The sequence below is a fragment of the Lagopus leucura genome, unplaced genomic scaffold (assembly GCF_019238085.1).
Source record: "Lagopus leucura isolate 7727_CA_CO unplaced genomic scaffold, USGS_WTPT01 Super-Scaffold_100030, whole genome shotgun sequence".
NCBI lineage: Eukaryota > Metazoa > Chordata > Aves > Galliformes > Phasianidae > Lagopus > Lagopus leucura.
The window spans coordinates 5307621-5330973 of record NW_024962281.1 but is presented as its reverse complement, the minus strand read 5'-3'; the positions used below and the strand labels follow the sequence as shown (position 1 = coordinate 5330973).

Genomic DNA, 23353 nt, shown 5'->3' with positions numbered 1-23353 from the left:
ATTGCCAGCGTGTCATTTGCTCCTAGCCCCAGGCAGCACGTAAAGAACTAAAAATACAGTTTGACTGGAAAGATTGGCAGACACAGAATCAGAAACTGCTGGGATCAACTCAATCTTCATGCTTGCACTGAGAATCATCCTCTTCCCCAAGGAAATCAGGCTCCCACATGTGCAGGATATCCCTGCTACTGCTGAGAAATACTGAGGTTTCTCCTCCAGACTCATGTTGGAGCTTGCTGGAAGCAGTGTGCCAGCACACAGCCTGTTTCTTACTCTGGTAAAGAAACTTATTTCTACACATCCTACCCTATGCTATAAAGATCAGTCAGAAGAGACCAGGGTAGAGATCTCACCAGGCATATCTAGATGCACTGTACCCCCAGATCAGAGTTAAGGTAAGGGTGGTGAGGTCAGCCTCGTACTATGCATGTTACTGTAGAAGGTGAGAGCAGCCTTAACAGACCAACCAACCTTCACTACCATTTCTATTCTGCAGCACATGGGCATCAAGAATACTTCAAAGAACCCAAGATTCACCATTCAGACTACAGCAGAGGTGCTAGCAGGGAACATGGCAGTTCTGCTCACTCGACATCTCCTTGCGGCCTTTTCTGTCCCAGAAGAGTTTGTGGACTTCAAACATCAGACATCATCTTTGCTGTAGGTACTCCAGCCTGTTTGCAGTCCAAGACAATCAAATCACAGCTTCACCATTAAAACACACAATGCACTGAAGGCTTCAGATGATAGAGGTTTTAACAGCACAGTCATTGCATAAACCAGCAGAGCACACAGCTACTGAGCATTAAACAAAAAAAGCCAGTGTGAAGCTTTACAGGTCTTTTCAGCATGGTTGGTTATTTGCTAAGCACAGAACCACAACCACAATCAGACATCCTGAAGTGTCACTCCATGTTTTGTTTGAGATGCTCTCAGCATAACTTGCTTCTGAGAAGTGTTTCTGCACAAGATACCCCCAAGGAAAAGGTTTCTGTAAATATTTTATTTTACCTGTCATCCTCTCTGACAAGATCACTCTCTGGGTCTCACTGTTTAACACAGAGTATGATTAATACAAAACCAAGATACACTTCACTTTACATACTTCAGTTCTTCACTGACATTCCTCAGTCATTTCTCAACTCGGATGAAAGTGAGCCAGAATTGTCTGACTTCACTACAGAAAAGTTGGGGGTTTTTCACGTTTATGGATGCTTTCACAGATTTGAAGAGCAATAGAAACTTTTATTAATAGCACCTCCGCAGTTGGGAAGTGCAACCTGTTACTGCAGTCCTGGATTTAACATCAAGAACACCAGAAACAACATATGAGAATTAAAAAAAACAAAACAACACACAAACAAGGACAGTTCAGTGAAACAGTTCTGTTGCACACCTTCACTCGATGGTCATTCCTAATGAGAAGAGCTGTTTTTTCCCCCCAAAGAAAAAATAAATACCAGTTACCACCACAAGAGGAAGCAGTATGCATTTGTAGCACTGCTGGCTGTGAGAGGGCACACACAGCCACAGCTATTGCTGTTGCACTTCAGCTCTCCTCCATTCATCAGGATATCTGAGAAACATCCATAAGGAGGGAAATGATGCAACACTAAAGATGAAGCCAAAACAGAACAAAACCCACCACTCTACTGACATTCAGTACAACCAGGTTCAATCACTATGTTTGGCAAGTAAGTGACAGTGAGTTACTGCTCTGTAACAGGTAATACCTACTCACCCTTTGTAGTTAGGGCAGTTTTGCTCCAGCTTTAGAGCAAACAAAGCACAGAAGTTATATTAATAAACCAAGAAAACATGGAAACAGTAAACCCTAGCACAGATAAAGAAGCTTACTACACAGTTCTTTCATATAACCAAGAACTCTGAGGTCTGGTGTAAACTCAACACTGCCATTCCTACCCAGATATTTACACAGAAACATAATGCTGTTTTGAGTAATATGATCTTAAAATCCCCATAATTGAAATTGGTTTCATCAGTTTCAGCTTCTTTAGGAGTACTGGAGAGTGTTCAATGTAATAATTTCAGGACAGAGAGGCACCTCCTATGCTTATGCCATCTATCAGGTCTGGCAGAAGCAGGGAATTTGCCTAAATGGCAAAACCATCACAGTAGAGAGAAACTTAAAGAATGTGACAGAAGTACAGCATCAGTAATGAGAACTGCCCAGCTATCCTTGTTTTTGATTAAATGCCAAACTGATGAAGAACAGACAGTATTGAAGACTTGAGCTATAACCACCTCTACCTAGCAAGCCTACTGACAGAAGAAAGTACATCTTCCTCTTGGAAGAACTCCAGCGTACTCTTGACTTGATAAAGCAAATCTAGACCTTTTTTATTTTTATTATTATTATTTTTTTTTTTTAAACAATTTGCCAAGACTGGAATGAGAGATAAATAGAAGGCACAACAATTTTGCTTTTTTTTTTTTATACAAATACAAACTAAACATGAAAAAACCTCCCTAGTTCAATAAAAAAATTCCACAAGTTCAGGAAAAGTGTTTTGAGAGTCAAGTTCTAGACATTTAAAACCTATCCCACAATCCAAAATTTCAAAGTGGTAAAACAGCAGTTAGAATTCTTTTCCGTGATCACGTATCAAAAGAAAAAAGAGATTCTATGGATACTCATTATTCCACTTTTACAGCGCCACAAAGAGAAAGGTGAACGTCAATTTTCGGGTGGCAATATCTCCAGATCAGATGATGTTCGTATGACCCTCAAGGGATAAATCAAAGTTTTATTTTCCTGCCCTTGAAATACTTGCCAAGTACTATGTTTTCCTATAGGCTCTTGAATGCATGCATGTGAAATATTATTCCACTGACTGAAATGCACCCAAATTCAGTAGAGAGGGGAGGAAAAAAGAAAAGAAAAAAGACATTCTTCTAGGAAAGACCACTGGTACCAAAAAAATCCAGTCCGTAAGTTTGAGGTGAGCAAGGAAATTCAGTTCTTTTCTTTTTAAAATCCACTTTTCCTAAAGCGTTGTTCCACAAAGCTGGAATCTGGGACAAGGACTAGAAAAAAAAAAATCACAAAACCATAACACAAACAAAAAAAGGGGCCAAAATAGTATCAAACGTAGCAGTCTATAACAGGCTAGGGCCACATTCCAAGATACCCAAGGCTGAAATTCACAAATCTGCAGGTAAAAAGGGGTTGCACCACCACGTCAACATCCACGATGCATTCACTGGCGTTGCCCGATCCCCCTTCCAGCTCCAAATCCTGGCTTCTGGGACATTCCTCCACGTGGAGGCCCTCGAATCCCACCTCCCAGCCCCCCACGAGTGCCTCCAGGTCCGCGTGGTCTGTTATCTCTGCGGTCACCCTCCCTGGCAGCTCGTGTTTTCTTCTCCTCCACGTTCAAGCGCACCTCTCCCCTGAACATGATGGGCTGTAACAGAAGAGAAGATATTTTCGTTCAGAATTCATCTGGAAGCCTTCAGAAGTCAAGCAGATTTCTGCTATTTTCTCTCATCCTCTTCTTTCCATCCAAGGAAAGAAAAGCATTTATAACTTGTGATTAGAATGTAACTGTGGTCAAACCGTACAACCGGTCTCATGCTTGACACAGATGAAAAGTGGCTGGAGATGTGGAGAAGTGACACTTCTGAAAACATGATATAAAAGATGAGCATTCCAATACCTCTTACAAAAAGAGCTGACCTATTAGCAGTACCCTGATCTCATTAATACACACCAATTCAGTCTGTCACCAGAGTCCCAGATAGCTTAATCCTATGACACGAAGAATGACAGATCCTCTCTATCACTGGCCTGTATAGCAGTGTGAAATCTTCCACTTTGGTCTGTTTCAGGAACACATTTTTGCCTGAAGCACTGGGTCTCCTTGCAATGCAATAGAATTTAGTGCTCTTCAAGCAAGGTAGGAGATGTGTAAAAATCACTTTCAAAGGTTTAAAGATGTATTTAGAAAAATCAAATCTTAGAATAGCATGTCCATCCATTGTAACTTAAGCATTTACACGAGCCTGCATGAAGGATGCTCCGAATGAACCAACTCTGAAAGCCTATTACACATCCCACATCTAAGAATTCAGCATCCACTTTGTTCTCTGGCTCCAGCTAGAGTGGAACAGTTAGAACAAGTACACAAAGGCCACAAATTCTCCAGCTGAGCACGTCTCTGGTATTGTACACTCCATACACAGAGCCCAGCACTCAGCCTTTAGCTACCTCTCCCACTGCAGAAGGGCACAGAAGTGGATTTCTCTGGTTTGAATCCAAGAACAAACAGGCAAGTTTAAATCACTACTAAAGGTGATGTTTGCACACTAGCTGTGGATAACTTCTTAAGGACCCACTGCCACTGAACTACTTGCTCCCAAACCAATTAGGGTCAAAGTCAGATCAACTCAACCTACTTTTAGCAATGGTTTCAAGTCACCCATTTCAAACTTTACCCTAGACCACACTGGAACTGCTGTCTGCAAAAATGAAAGCATTTAAAGGAAGCAACTTTATCAGCACTAAGATCTTAAATTACCAGCTCCCTTTAAGAGCTTCTATAATCACATGAAGCTCAACAACACTAACACAAACTTTGCTAGAAATGCTGCTGACACTCTACAGCTAAAGGTGCCTAACCACACAAAATATCCTAATCTCAAACTGCACCTCAAGGAAAAAAAAGTCTGCTAGGGAAGTTGAAGCCCAATCCCTGGAAGCATTCAAGGCCACATTGAAAGGGGCCCTGACGCAGTAGCTGGCAACACCATCCACAGCAAGAGGTATGGAACTAGATCTTGAAGGTTTCTCCCAATCTAAGCCATTCTATGATAACCTACCTTTCGATTTAAGGTCAGAAATACAGGAGTAATACTGTCATATAGCATTAAAGAAAAGAAAGGATTCCACTGAGAAAACACACTGTAAGGGAGCACGTGGCACAGTTGAGGTGCATCCAGATTCACTGCCTACCATCATCCCACACACACTCATGGAGTGTACATCTTCCATGAACAATCACTGCTGATAAACTAAGCAGGTACTTTTCCTTTGTTACAAGGAACCCTTCTCAGCTTGAACACTAGTATAGTTTCTCCCCCTCAACCCCTTTTGTCAACAATTCAATAAGGAAAGATCTTACTTGTTCACAGGATCAGGACTCTACCTTTTTGTATCAGAAGCACCTGGAAAACACTGCCTGTTATTAACAGAGCAAGAAGCCTGACTGAAAGTTTATTTACCCTGTTGCTAAGGATCTTCTGAACTGGTTCAGGATCATCAAACACCACAAACCCAAAATTGGGGAGCTTTCCACCACTGTTGATGCGCAGTTCAACAACATTGCCATAGCCTGCAAGAGAAGAGCCAAGTTCTTGGGTCATACATTAGAATGTTCTGTTGGCCACACCAATGGCTGCAACCCCAAAAGCCTGAGGAGTAGAACTACCAACTTACTTTGGAAAAAGTCTTTTAGCTCACTTTTATCCACATCATGGGGAAGGTTCCCAACAAAGAGCTGGTGACTGTCTGGGTACCTCACAATCCGCCTTGTTTCCACATCACCTTGTTCACCCTCACGAACTTGAACATAAGAGTAAAGTTTAAGAAAAGACAGTTCCACAGACAAACAAGAACAGCATCACAGAATGAGCATCCAGACTGTGTACCCATTTACACATAGGAATTTATACCCATTTATACATACCCTACTCCAGGAATTTTCTAAAAGCTTGCTTTCTGTCATCTGACTGAAAGCAAATAGCAAATAAAAACCTGGATACTTCAGAGAATGCCATTCAATATCCAGGTAAGCAGAAAAACCTCAATGTTAGTGAGACTCTCAACACTCCTGTTTACCAATTCCCCAAAACCACCAAATCAAAGAGCAGAAAAGTTTCACACTCTGTGGCTTTTCTTACTTGGCCTAGGACCCCTCTGAGGCGGGATGCTTGTTCGCTGCTCCCTCACTCTCTGATCCCTCTGAGGTCTCTGTGGTGGAGTCTGAGATTCAGGCTTGGCCTCAGGACGGGGCTGTATGAATTCAAAGACAATTATCATGCAAACAGAAAACAGCAGTGCATTTAAGAGCTCACTATCAAGTAATTTTACCAATTCTCTTGAAAATTAAGTCAAAAGCCTGAATTCCATTCTTCTCACCTGTGACTAAACACATTGATTTGATATTGAGTGCCACAGCCTAAAGTTCCCTATGTCATTCCATACAACCGCACAAGAAGTGACTGCCTGAAGGATGGCTGTATCAGAATACACTCATTTCATGACAAAACCTTGTTCCTCAATAAGCAAAGGAAGAAAGTCAGAAAAACTGCTTCTCCTCTTAAGTACATTTGTTTTAGACTGCAGATACAATCAGCAGTCATAATCTCTTTACTCCATGAGGAATTACTCAGTCCAAAAACCAAGGAACAGCATTTATGACATCCACCATGGAATACTGAATTAGACAGTCCTCAGTGCCTAAGAATTCAGTTCATCATCACACTGATTTCACTACTTCTTTCCCATCTCAGCTTCCTGCCAGCCAGTTTAGCAGTGAAACAGCTTTAGATGCTGAATTCCTACCTGTGAGACTGGTACTTTCACAACATGAGGTGGTATCCCCGATACTGGAACAGCTCCACTGGGAGGGAGGTTCTTACTGGTTACTGATGCCCAAGAAAATGCCTGAAGAAATAGAGATTAGACTCAACTCCATATTCCTGATGTTACCATGTCTGTTAGCAGTGTCAAAGTTTTAAGTAATCCGTGACATTATGGATTCAACTATCAGCAGTTTGCCCAAATCCCCTTCAAATCATCCCAATTCAGAAGACATTATTACAATAACTGAACTCCACTTCTAACCTGTTTCTGGCACGCAAGTAGAACTGAAATTTGAGACAGCAACAATCTAGCACCAAGTACCACAATAAAGTTAATCAAAGCATTGCTCTATGGAGTACTCATTTATCAACTATTGACTCCTTTGACGCTACAGAGCGACAAAAAAAAGAAACAGCTAGGAATGCATCTCAACCACTTTCCTGATTCTGCATCTTGGCTACAGTCTGTAAATAATGTCAGAAGCTCTGTTTATGACCTAAGAACCTAAGAAATTGAGCCTCTCACTGTTACAAAAGTTCCAAAACCCCCAAGTTTACAAAGTCTTCCTTTAGATCATAGGAATTTAGACAAGTAGTTACTACGTAGAAATTCAACTATCTACTGCTGTATAAAAGCCAATGAGAAAAAGGCAACTGCTCATGAAAAGAAGTATCTGGACCCAGGAAAGAATTACAGAGCATTTAAACACTTATCTAATTCCAGATACTTCCCTCACCAGAAAGCAGCACGTCAAAATTCCTGACGAAAGAACATGAAGAGTCACACATGGTTATTACCCTGGAGTCCTCTTGCACAGCAGGAGCTGGATCAGCAGGAGCTGGAGAAGGACTCTTCTCCACAGTTTCTTCTGGAGCCGATTCCTCCAATACTGGCTCAGATTTTTCTTCCTGCACCTCTGGCTCAGGTTCCTGTTCAGGTTCTGGCTCTGGCTCAGGCTCTGCCTCTGCAGTTGTCTCTTCCAGGTGTTCTTCAATGTCATTGCTATTAGCACAAGAAAATAAGGATGGTATTTACTGCATCTGATTAGATTACTGAGTAGTAAGGAATGCTACCTGTTTAACAAAGACAAAAACACTTTTCATTAAAGAGGACGAACAAAGGTAATCTAAATAAAACTACACTGCAGAAGTATGCAAGCTTCACATTATTACACTACAGACCAAAGCATTACATCTTCTGATAATCTGGAGTCTCTGCACTAAGCATAACAGCATTTAAGTTTCAGTTGTCTTTCAACTGTCAAAAGGGAAAAATCACGTGTAGCAGCAAGTTCATACGACTTGTTCTTTAAGTAGTCAATATTACAATCGAACAAAGGTATTACCTGACAGTCTGCTCATAATAAGCACCAGTATCATCAGGAACAGCCTCAGGTGTCTGTTGTCTTTCCTCAGGTTCCTCCCCTTCTTCCTCCGATTCTAATTGAAGTAAGAAACACCACACACTGCTTTAGTACTCAATTCCAACTCATCTCCCACCAACACACATTTGAAGTCTCTGCAAGGAGCACAAGGAAATACTACCAAAACACAGTGCTAAGCAGACATTTCCTTATAGCTATGCTTCCACTTGAGTTCTTGCTTTTGTCTGACATCAAATAACATTTTCTAAATACCTCAGAAAACAATTGCTGCCTACAAATCTGATTGCTACTGCCCAAAAAAGGCCTTGCAGTTCTTTCAATAGAAAGAGAAGATACCAGAAAACTACAGTGTTGAAACAATAAAACTACAGGCAAGGAAAAGACTCAGAACATCATAAAGATTAATGCTGCAGAAAGAGACTTCCTGTAGTCTGGAAACAAAGCACGTAGCAGACCCAGGGACAAACACCAACAGAATCACACCAAGTCTGCTGGTGCCCACCTTCAGGAGGCTCAGTGTCGGAGTCCCCAAAAACCTCATCTTGGTAGCGGAAGATATCATTGTGGACATAGAATTTGTTTGCAACAGAGCCCTAGAAGAAAAAGAGGAGAAATAATTTAATTACATAAAATGCAATATCAAAAAGTAAAGTAACAAAACACAAACAGCTGAAGCAAGTCACCCTTCCCCCACAAATACAGAAGATCAATCCAAAGCTGCCTCCTTTAAGAAAGTGCACTACACAGGTAAAAAGATATCGTGCTAGGAAGTCAAGCATGCATGAATCAACAGGAAAATGTAATGCTTTTTGTTCTTATAGCTGATGGAGCACTAAGCAGAGCAACCTGTGATTCAAGGTTCTAGTTCTTAGCCCCAAGTAAGCCTGAAAAGTAATGTGAATTTGCAATCCTCCCTCCATTTCCCATTATCATTTTGTTCAAGTAGTGTATTTTGAAAGCGACCTCAAAACACCATGTAAGTGCTTTACCAAACAAGAAAATCTAAATGCTGTCTTCAAGGGACAGAAAGCATTTTCCTCTTTCCACTCATTCCAATACAAGGACAAGTAGCTAGGAAGGCAAACTAAGGACAGAACCACTTTAAAGAATGCATAAGAAAAAGTGCTGTAGCTATCAAGAAGCCACAAGTCAGGGCATTTACATCTATAATTATGATACCCAAGGTTAATTGATGAACACACAGAAGTAGCACAAATCCCCTATGAATTTGCAGAGCACTCCTACCCAACTGCGTGGCAAACTACCTCCCCAGTGTAACACTGGAGATTCCAACACTGAAACAGACCTCAAATCTTGACATGATAGTAGAAGCACTGCAATAATGCTGTCACTCAATATAACATACCTCAGGTGCGAGTACAAACGTTTGCATGAACCTGCGCACGGGCTGCATGTTATTGGAGAGCTCTCCCATCACCTGCACTACAACCCCATCATTGAGAGTGGCATGGGCATCCACGTGACGGATCTTTGTGTGGCAGTCCTTGAAGTTCAGTGACAGAACCTTCTTGTGGATATCCTACGAAGGACAGAATACAGGTTATACTGTGAGAGTCATTTCTGATAAATTAGAAGCTTCCAGTGAAAGAAGAAACAACACACTTATATACCCAAACTTATACAAGAAAGTTTGACAGTAAGCTCTAAACTCGCTCTGCAAGCTATTTCACACTGTGAACTTCAACAAAAGGAAGCATACCTTGATTAACTATTGCTGTGTAAAATTCGGCAGTTGTTCCTCCCCTTTCACAGAACAGCTTGGATTGGAAGAAACCTCAAGGATCATGAATCTCCAACCCTCCTACCACAAGCAGGGCCACCAACCTCCACATTTAATGCTAGACCAGGCTGCCCAGAGCCCCATCCAACTTGGTCGTGAACAATTCCAGGGACAGGTCATCCATAACCTCTCTGGGCAGCTGTTACAGCACCTCACCACTCTCTCTGTCAAGAACTTCCCACTGACATACAACCTGTCCTCCCTCCTTCAACTTAAAACCATTTCCCCTCATCCTGATGTTATCTACCCTTCCAAAGAGTTGACTCTCCCCGTTTATAGGCTCCCTTTAGGTACTGAAAGGCTGCAAGGAGGTCACCCCGCAGCCGCCTTTTCTCCAGGCTGAAAAAGCCCAGCTCCCCCAGCCTGTCTTCACGGGGGAGGTGCTCAACCTCTCTGATCATCTCTGTGGCCCTCCTCTGGACCCTCTAACAGTTCTCCATCTTTCTTGCACTGGGGGCTCCAGACCTGGACAAAATACTGCAGATGGGGCCTCACCAGGAGAGGGACAATCACCTCCCTGGCCCTGCTGTCCACCCCTCTTCTGATGGAGCCCAAGATACCATTTGCTTTCTGAGCTGCAAGAGCTCACTGCTGGCTCACATCAAGTTTTCCCATCCATCAGAACCCCCAGATCCTTCTCTGCAGGGCTACTCTCATGGACTGTTCCTCCCAGTCCATATACATGCCTGGGATTCCTTTGGCCCAAGTGCAAAACTTTGCACTTTGCTGTCTTGAACTTCATTAGGTTCATCTGGGCCCACCTTTAAGTCTGTTGAGGTCCCTCTGAATGGCATCCCTTCCACTATGTTTCTCTACAGAAAGCCACCTGACAAAGTGGATGAATCACAGCTGGATATGTGTCTCGACCACAAAGGAAAAAAGAAAGTAGTAAGTGACAGTAAGTTTTTCCAAATACTTACAGACTGCCCATAGACTGCATCAGCAGGTTTTCCATTGGAATCCAAGCCACCATGGACATAAGAAGAGTTCTTTCCATAAAACCTGTTGGAAAGAAAGAACTGCATAAGCTGCAGTCTTCAGATATGTCAGGTACCCAAACAATAACAGCCAAGACTAAAGTCTCTCATAGGAACTAGATTGTGCACCCTGTTCTCCTTACCCTGCTATAAAGAAACATAGTACCCTGAACACACAGGACACTGGAGGCTTCCCTCAAGCTCTGGCTTCAAGTTTGAGGCAAGAAGCAGTGTCTGTTTATTTAATTAAAGCACTGCAGGTAAGTTACCCATTTTATAACAAGGGATTGCAAGCCGAAGCTAAATATCATGGGACAATATTCTGACAGCAGATAAAATCTGGAACTCAAGTTCACAATGTCCTAAACTTTTCTCTCTGCTAAACAGAGATCAGCTGTCCACTTAAGTGGAAAGGTCTGAGAAATCTTTTAACAGATCCTGAAATTAGAAGGAAGGTTTCAAAACAATTGCTTGAATACCACCTCAAAGCACAACGAAATGAAATGCAATATCTTCAAAAACATGAAGCTAAGGCATGGGAATAAGTTTACTTACTGATTTTGAACATACGATTTAAAGAAACCACACAAAAGCTGATCATGAAGTGAAGCAAGAGCTTTACCTGTGCAAATAGTCAGGTGCCTGGTTCAGCAGAGTATAGTACTGCCTCACAAACTCCCGCCCGACCAGCAGGGGACTTGGCTTCTCCATCACCATTTCTTTGGTCAACTGAAAACTAAAAGAAAAGCAAAAGCCCTATCAAACAGCAGCATTTTTGTGTTGCTGTTCTCATACAGACAGCATAAGCCACATAATCACAGCAGAAAGCACACACCAAAACCTATTAGCAGTTTTACACAGTAAGCAGTTTACCCAATGTATTTTCAGAGTCATCAATCTTTGGTGCTGAAGAGAGGGAGAGGACTGCACTGGAGCAAACCAGAGGTGGGAGAGGCTGCACAGGCAAGGGACATTACCTCATAGCATTCCAGCATTTAGTCATCCTACATACCCTCAGCAAAACGCAGGTAGCAAACAAGAATGGCTCTCCAAGAGGATTTGCTAAGAAGCTAAGTCATCTGCAGTTGATCCAAGTTCGACTTACCTCACTTGACTTCACAATCAGAATTAAAAGTCATATGTTTCAAAGTAAAGCCTATGCTACTGTATTAAGGGCATTTATAAAAGGTCAGAAAAAGTCCAATCTATTTTTGTCAGCAGTGCAGCACTTGCTGCTCAGGAGCACTGGAAGAATATCGGATTATATCAAAGGTACTGCGCTACAAACCAACGCATGCTGCTCTTCCCTTATTTCTCCTGAACAAGTCCACTGTCATTTAAATCCAGGTCAGATGAACAGTACCATTCCCAGGCCAAGGGACAAATTGATTTAAGTACCTCCTATCTCATTTCAGCAGGCCGAAGTCATAAGAAAAAAGTCTTTGTAGGAAGGTTACACAGTGCGCATCTGTTTCCTTCTCTTCAAGTATCTGTACAAATTGTTCAAACTGATTAAAAAAGGCACCATAGTACTCCTAACAAAGCTTCCTAATATAAGCAGAATTAGGTTTTCTTTGTGTTCTGGGATACCAAAAGGTAGCAGAATAGGTGCTGAGCTGACAGTTCAGCTCTGGATGTCACATAGGCTACCTAGTAGTCAGTTTCCCTGAAACTATCCTGCCTTTGTAGTGCTCACAGTAAGAGCTTGCAGTGGTACCAACAATGAGGCAAACAAATGCTATCAAAAGAAGATCAAAACCTAGACGTAAAAACTGAGAGAACCTCCTCCCTATTGCTGACCTACGGAATCCCTTCCCTACACAACACAGCCCATACAAACAGAACATACTTCAGGTGTGCTGCAAATCAAAACTAATACACCACTGACTTGAGCCCTCGAGGGAAAAAAAAAAGTCATTGACTGCTGAATTTGCATTCATCTGCTTTTATTTAATACTACAACTGTTAAGTAGCCTCAAGAAGTAGCAGTGCTATCTAGAAATACGCGGTCAAGCTAAGCTAACACAGACTCATCTGATGGAGCCTGCAGAGCACTTGGCAGTTATGCTGGAACTGCACAGGACAGCATCCTTTACTCTGGGTAAATAGTTGCCCATGGGTATCATCTGTTCCTCCCTGGCTTCATTCAGACTGCCTTTCCTCTGTACTGCTTTAAGCCTTGCCCCAGTTCATTCCAGTATGATGCTTTCATTGTGTTTGCTGTACCTCAGACAAGAAGCCCCATAAATGCCACGAACCAGTGACAAATTACAGCTTCAGCAGGGAGATGACCTACCAGGGAAGTCTACTGCATTGACAGCTCAAATGCACAGCATGTATGGGTCTGCAAAGGAACCCACCACACTGCACGTGGTATCAGATATGTAAAGCAGAAGTGTCAAATGCCAAAGAAAACATAAGAGACCCCGAGCATGGGATTTCACATAGAGCTGAATCAAGTCTGGCACCCTTGCTCCATACCAAGCCATAGTGTAACACCAAACATACTGTAAACAGAAAACAAGGCAATATTGAGGCAGAACATACATTTCAGTACACTAAGAAGCTTTCCATGTTTTCATATCTTCGAGCTAACCATGAAGCAAGTGATATGCCACAGCTGGGTCTGCCCTACAGGAGATGCTCAGATTCTGCAGATCACTTTCATTTTAGGAAGTTCTCAGTATCTGTGGTTTTAAAGAAACCTTTCAATTGTTGGCACAGTATATTACATATACAGATGTCTAAGAGGATGGACTGAACTAAACCCTCAAATCTATGTAACTGATTGCCTTCAAAATGTACATTAAGTAAGATCCCTACAAAATATCAGGTGTTAACCCACAGGGAAAGCAAGGGCAAGCTGTGAGTACCATAGCTGATGTCCTCATGCAGCCATTTCCCACAGAGCACTTCTGAAACACCAGCACAGCAAGCAGCAGAACCCTGAAGGAGTGGGACCAAGTGGCAGGGAGCTCCTCCACATTCAGGCCATTGGTGTAACTGGCAATACAAAACTGAACTGTTTAAAACCTTGCCCCTGTGCCATGAGTTTACTATTAGAAAAACAGTCCTATGGCATCCCCTCAGATCACAGCAACTCCATATAGAAGAACATTCATGAACTGCTTGTTTGCTCCTCTATCCTGGTTGAAGGTGAGAGTACAGGCAGTGCATCACTCCTCAACGAAGACCCCTTCTTTTTTTCCACTGATGTCCAGAAGACTTCCTACTCACTTGTGATAAGTGTTACAGCAGGTTCCTCTGAGAATTATTTTCCCCTATCTTCTGGGATGAACGTACAAAGCTTCCCCTCCTCACCTGACGTGGAACTGTTACCTGCAGCACTCAGATCTCAACAGCTCACCTATATGAACCCACCAGCACTCTCATCTCCAGAGCTGTTCTGACTCACTCCAGCACTGCACTGAAGGCATACAGAAGGCAGTGGCTCCTGACTGCACCTCATATTTGTGAGACAAAAATAAAGGATCTCCCTACTGAAAGTGAAAAAGGCACAAGAAGTCCTCTCAGAACTGACTCTTACCACAGAAGGAAGAATAGCAGAGTGCCCACTTCTCATTAACATCCAAACAGAAACGGGAAAAGCCTTTGTATGATCTGACCAGAGGACTGCAATCTGTTTTCACTCCTGCTGCACCTGCTGCTATTCTGCCAGCAGCCATCTGTTCCTGATCTTCAGCCAGCAGCACAACCTGAACGATACAAGCCAAGCACCTCCAGATATTATTTGCTGCCTACTACTCCAAGTGATTTTCACTGTTCCTCTATTCCTTGACCGACAATAATGAGAAATGTTTCATACTGCACAGAACATGACAGGATCAAATGTCTGGGCTATCACTGTATTACTTCTGATGGAAGCTTATCCACACATTTTTGTCAATTGAAATGAAAGGGTGTTAACAGGAAAAGCTGAAAATTTGATGATTTAAAGTCCACCCAGAAACACACATTCATATTACCCCATATACGTAAAGCAGAGAATAACTCAAATTATAGGAAATGGATCAGAACAATTCTGCAGTGTGATGCCACTCCTTAAGCCAGGAGACTTAGGGGAAGACAAATACCTCCTTTACAGTGGTTATCACCTGGCTGGTGGAAAATTCCACCATCTGTTACAGCACTCCTACTTGGCAGAAAATCAATGGCACTGAATTTCTAGAGTACAGTTATGTAAAGTAGAGCCATTTATGCAAATGGTGTATTAAATTTAGATTTAGGTCCACAGAACCCATCAGCATCCACAAAATTAATAGGGTCAAAGAACAGCTAGCTAGTTGGTTGTGCACAGTAATTTGGTGAGAAAACTGGAAAAAAGTCAACTGACCATTGGCTGCCCACAACTAGAAAAACTCAAGTATCCATCTTGTTTCTATTACTGCCCATGTACTACAAGGATCCCCAACACACACTGCAGCATTCAGGTTCTCAGGACAACCAGAGACTACAGGACACAAGGTGGGAAGCCAAAGATTCAGACATCACCAAGTCTTTCAGGCTGGAATAACACAAATTTCATTTCCTAAAGCACGCTGGGATTTTAATTGTCTTTGTTAGTACTGTTGTTTTTATTGACAGAAGATAAGCACAATTTTTGAAGTTGGAGCCCATTCCAAACAGGCCACAGTCTGCTCTTATATCATCCTGGTGTCTTTGTTCTCTGCTTTTTATATCTGTATTTTTAACTTCTGTTCCAACAGAAGCAGCAGTCCATCCGAAAGCCACAAGATCACTACAGTGCATCACAGTTCCGTTTGACTGGAATATTGCACAGCAGACAGGGAACAGCCCTGCAGCAGCCCCACGTGCTCCGCTGGCTGTCGGTGTGCTACGTAAGCAGGAACAGCAAATGAGTCTCAACAAATTGGTGCATTTTACAGAGCACCAAAACAGTTTCCCCCCCATGCTTTTAATTACAGGTTTAACTGATTAAGATACTATCAGAGCTGTTATGCTGCTTCCAACACAGTAATCAATTTCTCCTACGTGGAATTCATGCCCTTCATTTCTGCAATTTTACCTTTCCATGCAAGTTAATATGCTGTAACTGATGTGCTCCCTATACAGAGCTTTTTCCCATTTAAACCAGGAATGGGAGACTCCTGATGCAGCTCTACTCCCTTATTTTCATGTCAGTTAATTCCTTCACATAAAAAGAGCTAAGAAACTCCCAGAGGAGCTCATGTGGAAGAAAGATGCCTGCATCAAAGCACGTCACAGCACAAAGCTGGCAAATGGCAGTTTTGCTGGACTTTAAAAGGTTTCATCAACAGTTAATAAGGTTGTGTTATTAAGTATCATTTTGGATTTCTTAAAATGCTCTGGTAACAGTGTTCAAAGCCTTAAACTATCTATCTAGAGTGGCCAGCATTAGAAACAGATAAGATTGCTGTTTCAGACAAGAGAAAAAAGCCAGTACAAATAATGAAAGCAGCCCAATATGCTTCCAGCAGGCACAATCTGCAGTGGAAGTTAATCAACAAAGGGGAATTAACTGGAGTTCTTCTCACTCCCCACCATTTTACATGACCACTGTTTGCTACTGCTGCTGATTGAGCAAAGAAACAAACCAGTACCTGTGTGAACTGAGATACAAAACACTGAACAGTGAAACACCAACAAGCTAAGTGTGCATCATTAGGCAAACTCCAGAGCCTGTCTCATCCAGGGGTTCAGGTCTCTGCACCAGCTTTCTTTCAAAAGGAAGAGTAATGTAAACCTTTCCAAGGGAATGCATATTTAAAAACAAGATATCAAATACACTGAGATGTGAGATGCCCTTATTTTAAAACAGTCTTAACTATTTGAGGGAGAGAAGGAAGAAAGAACTACCTGTTGTTGACCTCAAGACCCAACTATTAATAAAGGACTGAAAAGCAGTTTGAATAAGTAGGCAACACAAGTTTGAAAACTGCTCTCCTTTAGAGGTTACACAGAATTCAGAAGCACAGCATCACAAGGAGCAACACAGCCTGCATTTTATATAGAGGTCATTGCATACCTGCCCACAGCTACTCCTATTTTTTATATTGTGACAGAGCCACACAAAAAGGATTCTGTCTGAAAAATCACCTTTGGAGGCAGCACTATTTCACAAAGGCAAGGCACTCTGCAGGCAAGTGCTGAGTTCAGTGATGGGATAACTTGCCTAAGGAATAATGAAACACTTGAAGAACAAACTTTGTGAGATTATCAGCTTCAAGTCTCAGTAACCCCAGAACACCAGTAAGTCCATGGAAAGTAAGTATTGATAGGAAAGAAGCAGGTAGTCCTCAGAGGAAAGCAGCACGCAGTCCAAGGCACATCACAGATGAGCCTTCAGTAATAGCCTGCAAGATGCATATCTGGATCCTTAAACCAAACTGCCTCCATTTGTTAGAACAGCATCTTCTGTACCACAGCCACACTTCCTACAAAGAGGGAGTGCTTCATAGGGCATCTGAGGCATTAAAGAGCTGAAATCTAAAAATTAGTCTGGAACCAGAGTTGCCATCTTCAGGCAAACAGGTCTCTGTGCTTTATTAACACCACGCTGCAGGAAGGGAGAGCAACATTAAAACCACTTTCTAAAATCTTTGACACATATCAGTGAAGGACACCACAGAAGAGCTGCACATTGTACCATCTGCAAGATACATCATTACAAAAAAACCTCCAAATCAAAGCTTAACTGTTTTCTATTCAGACTATCCAAATAATCAGGATAAGAAAGTATCCAATGTTACCTGTAAGTGAAGTGTGCTACTACAGAACTAAAACAAGTTACTCAGAATTACACTCAGCACTGCACATGCTGGTACTGAACAGCCCCTGCTGGCTGTGCAGATGGGGAGCCTCACCTCAGGGCAATGCACAGCCCCTTGAACGCTCTAGGAATACAAATAAACCATGAATTGCTGCAGAAGAGCTGTCATTCTACAAGTCAGGCTGTGTTTTTGCTAACAGACCCAAGCGTGAGCCACAAGTACACAGATGTGATGGAGTCTGACAGCTTCCAGTCAACATTCAGCATTTCTCTTAATGCTCAGCTCTGCCAAGCCAGAAAGAGACAAACTTGTGATTTTTACTGCTATTAGTCAGAATCTAAACGAACAGTGACACATCCAGAGGAATGCAACTTCAAGAACGTGAAGATCAAAAGCAGAGAAACAAAACACAAAGCTAGTTGGGAGCAGCACCTGTACCTGCACAGTAAGGAACAGTGAATCAGGGCAAGAAAATATACACTGTCCTCGTAGGTAGAGGCATCAAGGCTCACTTATGGTGCAAAGACGGACAGCAAAGTCAGGTTCTGTTTAAAAGGGAAAGGACACAAAGGGATCTAACTTGGAATCTAAGTAACAGCTTACAAATATCACAAGTGTTTCTCATCAATTTTCTTTGCCTTCACCCATAAAGCACTTTCCTTTTCCTCAATGTAGGGCCTACACCACCAGTAGTATTTTTCCCACTCCTCCTTTTTAAAGTTCTTTCAAGTGGCTTCCAATTTCCTATTTCACACCATGCAATTATTCCTACTCAGCAAAACCTGTGAAATTAGCCACACACAGAGGGGTAACATTGCAGCAGAAGCATTTGTGTTCCTGCTTGGAATTATCATCAAGAAACATGTTTTATTGTAGAGGCAATGCTTACTGCAGCTGCCTCACATCCATGACAGGTCAGGTTTTACAGCCGTCTGCTTGAGAAGCTCACTTCACACTGCCTATTTGGCATCGCTTTTTGGAAGTTCTGCTGTTCTGTACCACTGGGGAAAAGTTCCCCAACTCAGAAGACAGCCAGCCAAGTTATTCCTTATGTTACCAAGAGATAACAACACTGACTTTCACAGGCGTATTATTTACTCTTGTTTCAATAACACGTACTACAGATTTATGATACTGGAACATGAAACGTTTGCATTTCTCAGCAAGTTACCAGAAGCTGCATGTCACTCCTTACATAAAGGAGACACAAAACAGGTAAGGGAGAAGCTCCAGGGAGCACACAAATTTCAGTTCCAAATATCTGATACTCACTGACCTAAAAAAGGGTTCCCAAGCTTTGGTTACCAAGGCACCAAACTATACATCTTAATCCCTGATCTTTCTAGAGAAAGCAAGAGAGGTCTGAGCTGGCAGTTACTATTCTGAATTCTTCCTGAGGGAGGACTCAGCTATTGAGAACAGAGTGGTACATGGCCTCAGAGGCACTACTGCAAGAACTGCAGGAGGAAATCTTGAGAAAGCAGCTCAAGCCAGTTTTCACCTTCAACAGGTGCCTACAGAGGTCTGTAAATAGCCACTGTTTTTAGAGCACCCCAAGACCATCACAACAACCCCCACATACACTAAATTCTCTGAAGTCCTTTGTGCATATCTGGACATATGGTTTTACTACTGAGAAGCTGTAACCAGGGCTGCAGTGTTAGGCAAACAACCCCAACACACTGGAGCGCAGGCCTCGTTCCATTTCCTCCTTGTACTGAAATGCTTCTTGGGCTGCTTATACCCTGCTTCACTTTGATGTAGGAAACTGGAACTGTCCTGATACTAAAACAGAACAAGCTAAGGAAGGCTACTGTACAGAACTTGATGCAGGAAACTAAGATAACCTGCCTTGAGCACAATCAGTACACTTCAGATGACCACAAGTTAACTACACTGCATGAAGCATTATAGCAAGTGGTCCTTGTGATATGACAGAAATCCAGAGTTAATTCCTTTTGAAAATCTGAGTTCTCTCAATTCTCAAAGCCTCAAAAACCCACAGAAATATTCCTACCCTTTCAGTAAAAAAAAAAAAAAAAAAAAAAAAAAATCAGATCTTCCCAAAGAGGCTGTTTACCTCAACAAAGGTGAAGGACTTTCATATCTAACTGGACACATTCCAACTTCAATTATTCTACGATGAGAAGAATTGTTTTTCCACACATTTTAGCCATGAAAATTCAATCTTAAGAAGTGCTATCTATTCAAAGACAGCAATAATCTGAATTGTTTATCAATTATTTCCTTAATGAGAAGTTGGTCAGCTTTGAGCCCATACTGTTCTCTAAATTGCTCCTCTATAAAGCAGCAACTTAAACCCTATGATTTTCCCATTAGAACAGGTTTTGTTTTGACATCCAAGAGCTGCTCCAACAACCCGATGAAGTTGGCAGCAGGTCCAGTCCTCTTCTTAGCTCTGCCATTTTTTCCATTTGGCTCCACTGCAGCTTCTCAAAGTAAAAAGGAAAAGTTACTCAGGAGCAGTCAGATGAAGCAGATTAGAACACCTAGCCACACAGATATTGCTGTGAAATTCAAGCTCACTCCCATTTGGATTCGAGTCTAAGAACTAAGAACTAAGGTTTAACAGAAATGCTTTCTGCATGCCAAGCAACAGATTCCTTTCAAGAGTCAACTACTGCACTGCTGTCCATTTTGCTACAGAAGACTGCTATTCCTCAGACGTCTATCAGCCAACTCAGACTGATCTGTCCCTTGTTAAGATTCATAATCAAAACAAAATTAGCATAGCAAACCATAAGGTGAAGTAGAAGCAGGATGAAGCAACACAGAAGGAAGTGGGAAATGGCCACCAATGCTTTGAAACTCAGTATTTCATATTTGCCTCAGTAAGGAATGTAGAAATCTGTGAAGAGCTCCATAACCAACAGCTCACCATCTCCAAGCTCTCAAAGCAAGTACTCCACCAGCTACGTCTTTCTGGAAGAGGTCCAGTCTTAATATAGCAAGACTAGGACTCCACACCAGGAGAATATTCACTGCCTGCAAAGTTTTGGGCATTCTTACAGTAGTTGAAGATGAAGGGTTTTGTCTGGTGGATTTTTGTTGTTGTTGGGAGCAGCATTTTGCTAGCTTTAATTACTCAGTGAGGTAGCTTAGGATCATCAGGACTATTCATTCCCACAAGAAGTTCACTGCCAGTTGCTTCACATCAATTCTGGATATTTCACACAGGCATCCATAGGAAGTTTTGCCTATCACTGACTGGATCCCATCACTTCCCCCCTTTGGTGTATTTCAAATACAGCAGATTACAGCTAACAACAAGCACCACCCAAAGCCCTGCTCTACTTTGATTTCCTCTTTGATTTTTTTCATCGTATTGCTTGGATGGACCAAAACAACTCAGGTTTAATATTAAACTACAACAATTCAAGTTCTGTTTTCCAGCAGGCCATTTACATTGATCTCATGAACGCTCTCTCAGAAGTTACAAACAGAACTATCAATACACAGTAACACCATTTTTGTTTTCTTTATTGCATTTTCATTAAATTATGCTCCTCAGTATACACTATTACAACCATTTGCAAGGAGAAAAAGGAAACTGCTGGGTTGGTTGCTTTTTTATGATCATAGAATGCATGACTCCATGATTCTGAACCAGCTTTCAGGTACACCTTCAGCCACTACAGAAAGTGAACGATAACCCTGTCAAGAAACATCAGCATAGTTTGGCTCTTTCTGAACTAATTGCTACTCTGAAGTAGAAACTGAGATACCAAACTCAAGCTTCTGCAATACATTCTCAAAAGAATACAGATAAATACTCAGAAATCAGGACTTAAGCAAAGAGCTTCCTGACAGGTCTTCTCCTTTACTTTAACTGCGTTCTCTAGCTCCAGCCAAACATATTCACGCTCAGAAAGCACATTAAAAAAAGGCAGTCCCCTATTTCCCATAACTTGAGAAACAGAAACCATTGTTCACAGCCAGATTTGATGTATACAAGATTCCTTCTAAAAGATTATTTACACTTAAAAAAATGAGATACACATCTGCTAAAGCTCGTGGATGGGATTCTTTTCCTAAGACTGCAGAATGCCACTTCCCAGTGTGTTTTAATGCTGTCTTTCAGGCAAACTAGAAGGTCCTAGAATAGGCATTACTATAAAAAAAGCTAGAGATTTTTAATCACAAAGACGTTCTGTGACTTCTGGAGTACAAGATCCCTCATCACATAAATGATGAGATGTAACCTTATATTTTGCTATAAGATCTACTAAGCTGGTCAAAAAAGAGATGCTGAACTTCTCTAAATACATTGACTGAAGTAAATACAGTGAATGAAGACTTCACTGAATATATGGACTCAAAGCCCTCTGGAAGAGGTAAGCCCAGTTCACGGGACTGAGCTTATAACAGCACCATAGAATGATCACAGAATTATCTTTTAGCAAAAACGATTAGGCTTCCTCTTTACTTGAAAAGGAAGTTATTATTAAAAAGTGAAAACCAGGCCAAAAGGAAGATTTTAGAAACAAATTCAAGTGCAGTTTTTGTCTGCCAGCTTCTGCACTCCCTCCTTTTTGATGCCCGTGCTCAGAGCCTTGGTTGGCTGAAAACAGCCCAATACACAACGTTCAATTCAGGACATCTGAAAGCGTGAGCTTCTAGAGCTCGATAGCACCGTCCAGGTTTCTTAAAGCTGTCACTTCATCCCGTGCAACACAGGCCGGACAAAAATAGCATGCCTGGAAACATGGCGGCTTGCTGCAAAAGCTGCTTTCAGCCAACCGTGGGGGGGAAAGGGGGGGACGACAACACGAAAACAAGTCATTGTTTTTGCAATGAATGCTCACTACGTGTACGAAAGCCATAACAAAAGAAGCCATCAGTATCCCCGGAAAAATTCATCAGGTCGTGCGGATCCAAGAGCAAAGCGCACGTGGACGATACCCAAGCCTTTCCGCCGTTGTTCCCCCCGCTCAACCAGACGCATTTCGGGCTTCGCAGGAGGCTGAGCGGCCTTCTCAGCAGCACCGCTTTAAATCTCGGCTCGATCCCGGCCCGGCCAAGGTCACACGGGCAGCGGAGCCGCGCCGCAATCCTGCATCCAGCGCCCCGAAATCACGCGTGCGGCACCGAGCTGCCGGCGGCCCGGAGGGAGCGCTGAGCCCTTGGAGACCAGCGCCGTGTTACCTCACAGCAAAAACAAACCGGCCAAAGGATAAAAAGCAGGGGACTGAAAGGAAAAATAGAAGGAAGAAAGAAAAGCATGCAGCGCGCAGAACAAAGCTCGCAGCCCCACATCGCGCCGGCCGCTCCTCCCCCCGCGCACGGTAAGCACGCAGCCCAACGGCGCCCGGCAACCCCGCGCCCTCCACGCACGGCCCCGAGGGCGCTGCCCGCCCCGCCGTGCTGCCCACAAAGCCGCGCCGGAGCCGGGCGGGCTTCACCGCGGGACGAGGGCCGAGAACGAGCGGCGGCCTCAGCGCCGTCCCCATCGCCGTCCCCATCGGCCCCTCCAGGCCGCGGCCTACCCCAGGGTTTGGGGGGGAAGAAGAGGGGGGAAACGTGGAGGTGGGGGATGGAAAGGGGATCGCCCCGCCGCACGCGGCCCTCCGCCGTCCCCGCGAGGCCGCGGCCCCGCCGCCAGCTGCCGCCAGCTCCCTCCCGCCCACCTCCGGCCCTCCCCCTCACCTGCGGGCGGAGCGGGACGGGAGCGGGAGGCGTCGCTTGACCACAGGCCTGCCCGGCGGACGAGAAGCACCTCACGCAACGGCGTGCTCTGCCGCCGGCTAGATATATCCGGCGCGCAGCCTAACCCGGCGGAGGCAGCTCCAC

The 23353-nt window shown here is 43.1% G+C and overlaps 1 protein-coding gene across 2 annotated transcripts; it reads right to left on the bottom strand.

Annotated features, from left to right (window-relative positions):
- Window positions 1-983: 983 nt before the first annotated feature.
- On the bottom strand, window positions 984-23317 carry G3BP1 (G3BP stress granule assembly factor 1). 2 transcript variants are annotated; one of them, XM_042881569.1, is made up of 12 exons: window positions 23210-23317; window positions 11392-11505; window positions 10713-10794; window positions 9358-9531; window positions 8494-8584; window positions 7953-8046; window positions 7405-7609; window positions 6587-6688; window positions 5923-6034; window positions 5459-5584; window positions 5245-5375; window positions 984-3428 (listed from the first exon to the last, which is right to left on the bottom strand). In XM_042881569.1, exons 2-12 carry the CDS (start codon window positions 11484-11486, stop codon window positions 3222-3224), a joined length of 1419 nt encoding a protein of 472 aa, XP_042737503.1. In that variant the 5' UTR covers window positions 11487-11505; window positions 23210-23317; the 3' UTR covers window positions 984-3221. The 2 variants fall into 2 exon arrangements, with proteins under 2 accessions (XP_042737503.1, XP_042737504.1); XM_042881570.1 differs by having other exon boundaries at window positions 5245-5354.
- Window positions 23318-23353: the final 36 nt, after the last annotated feature.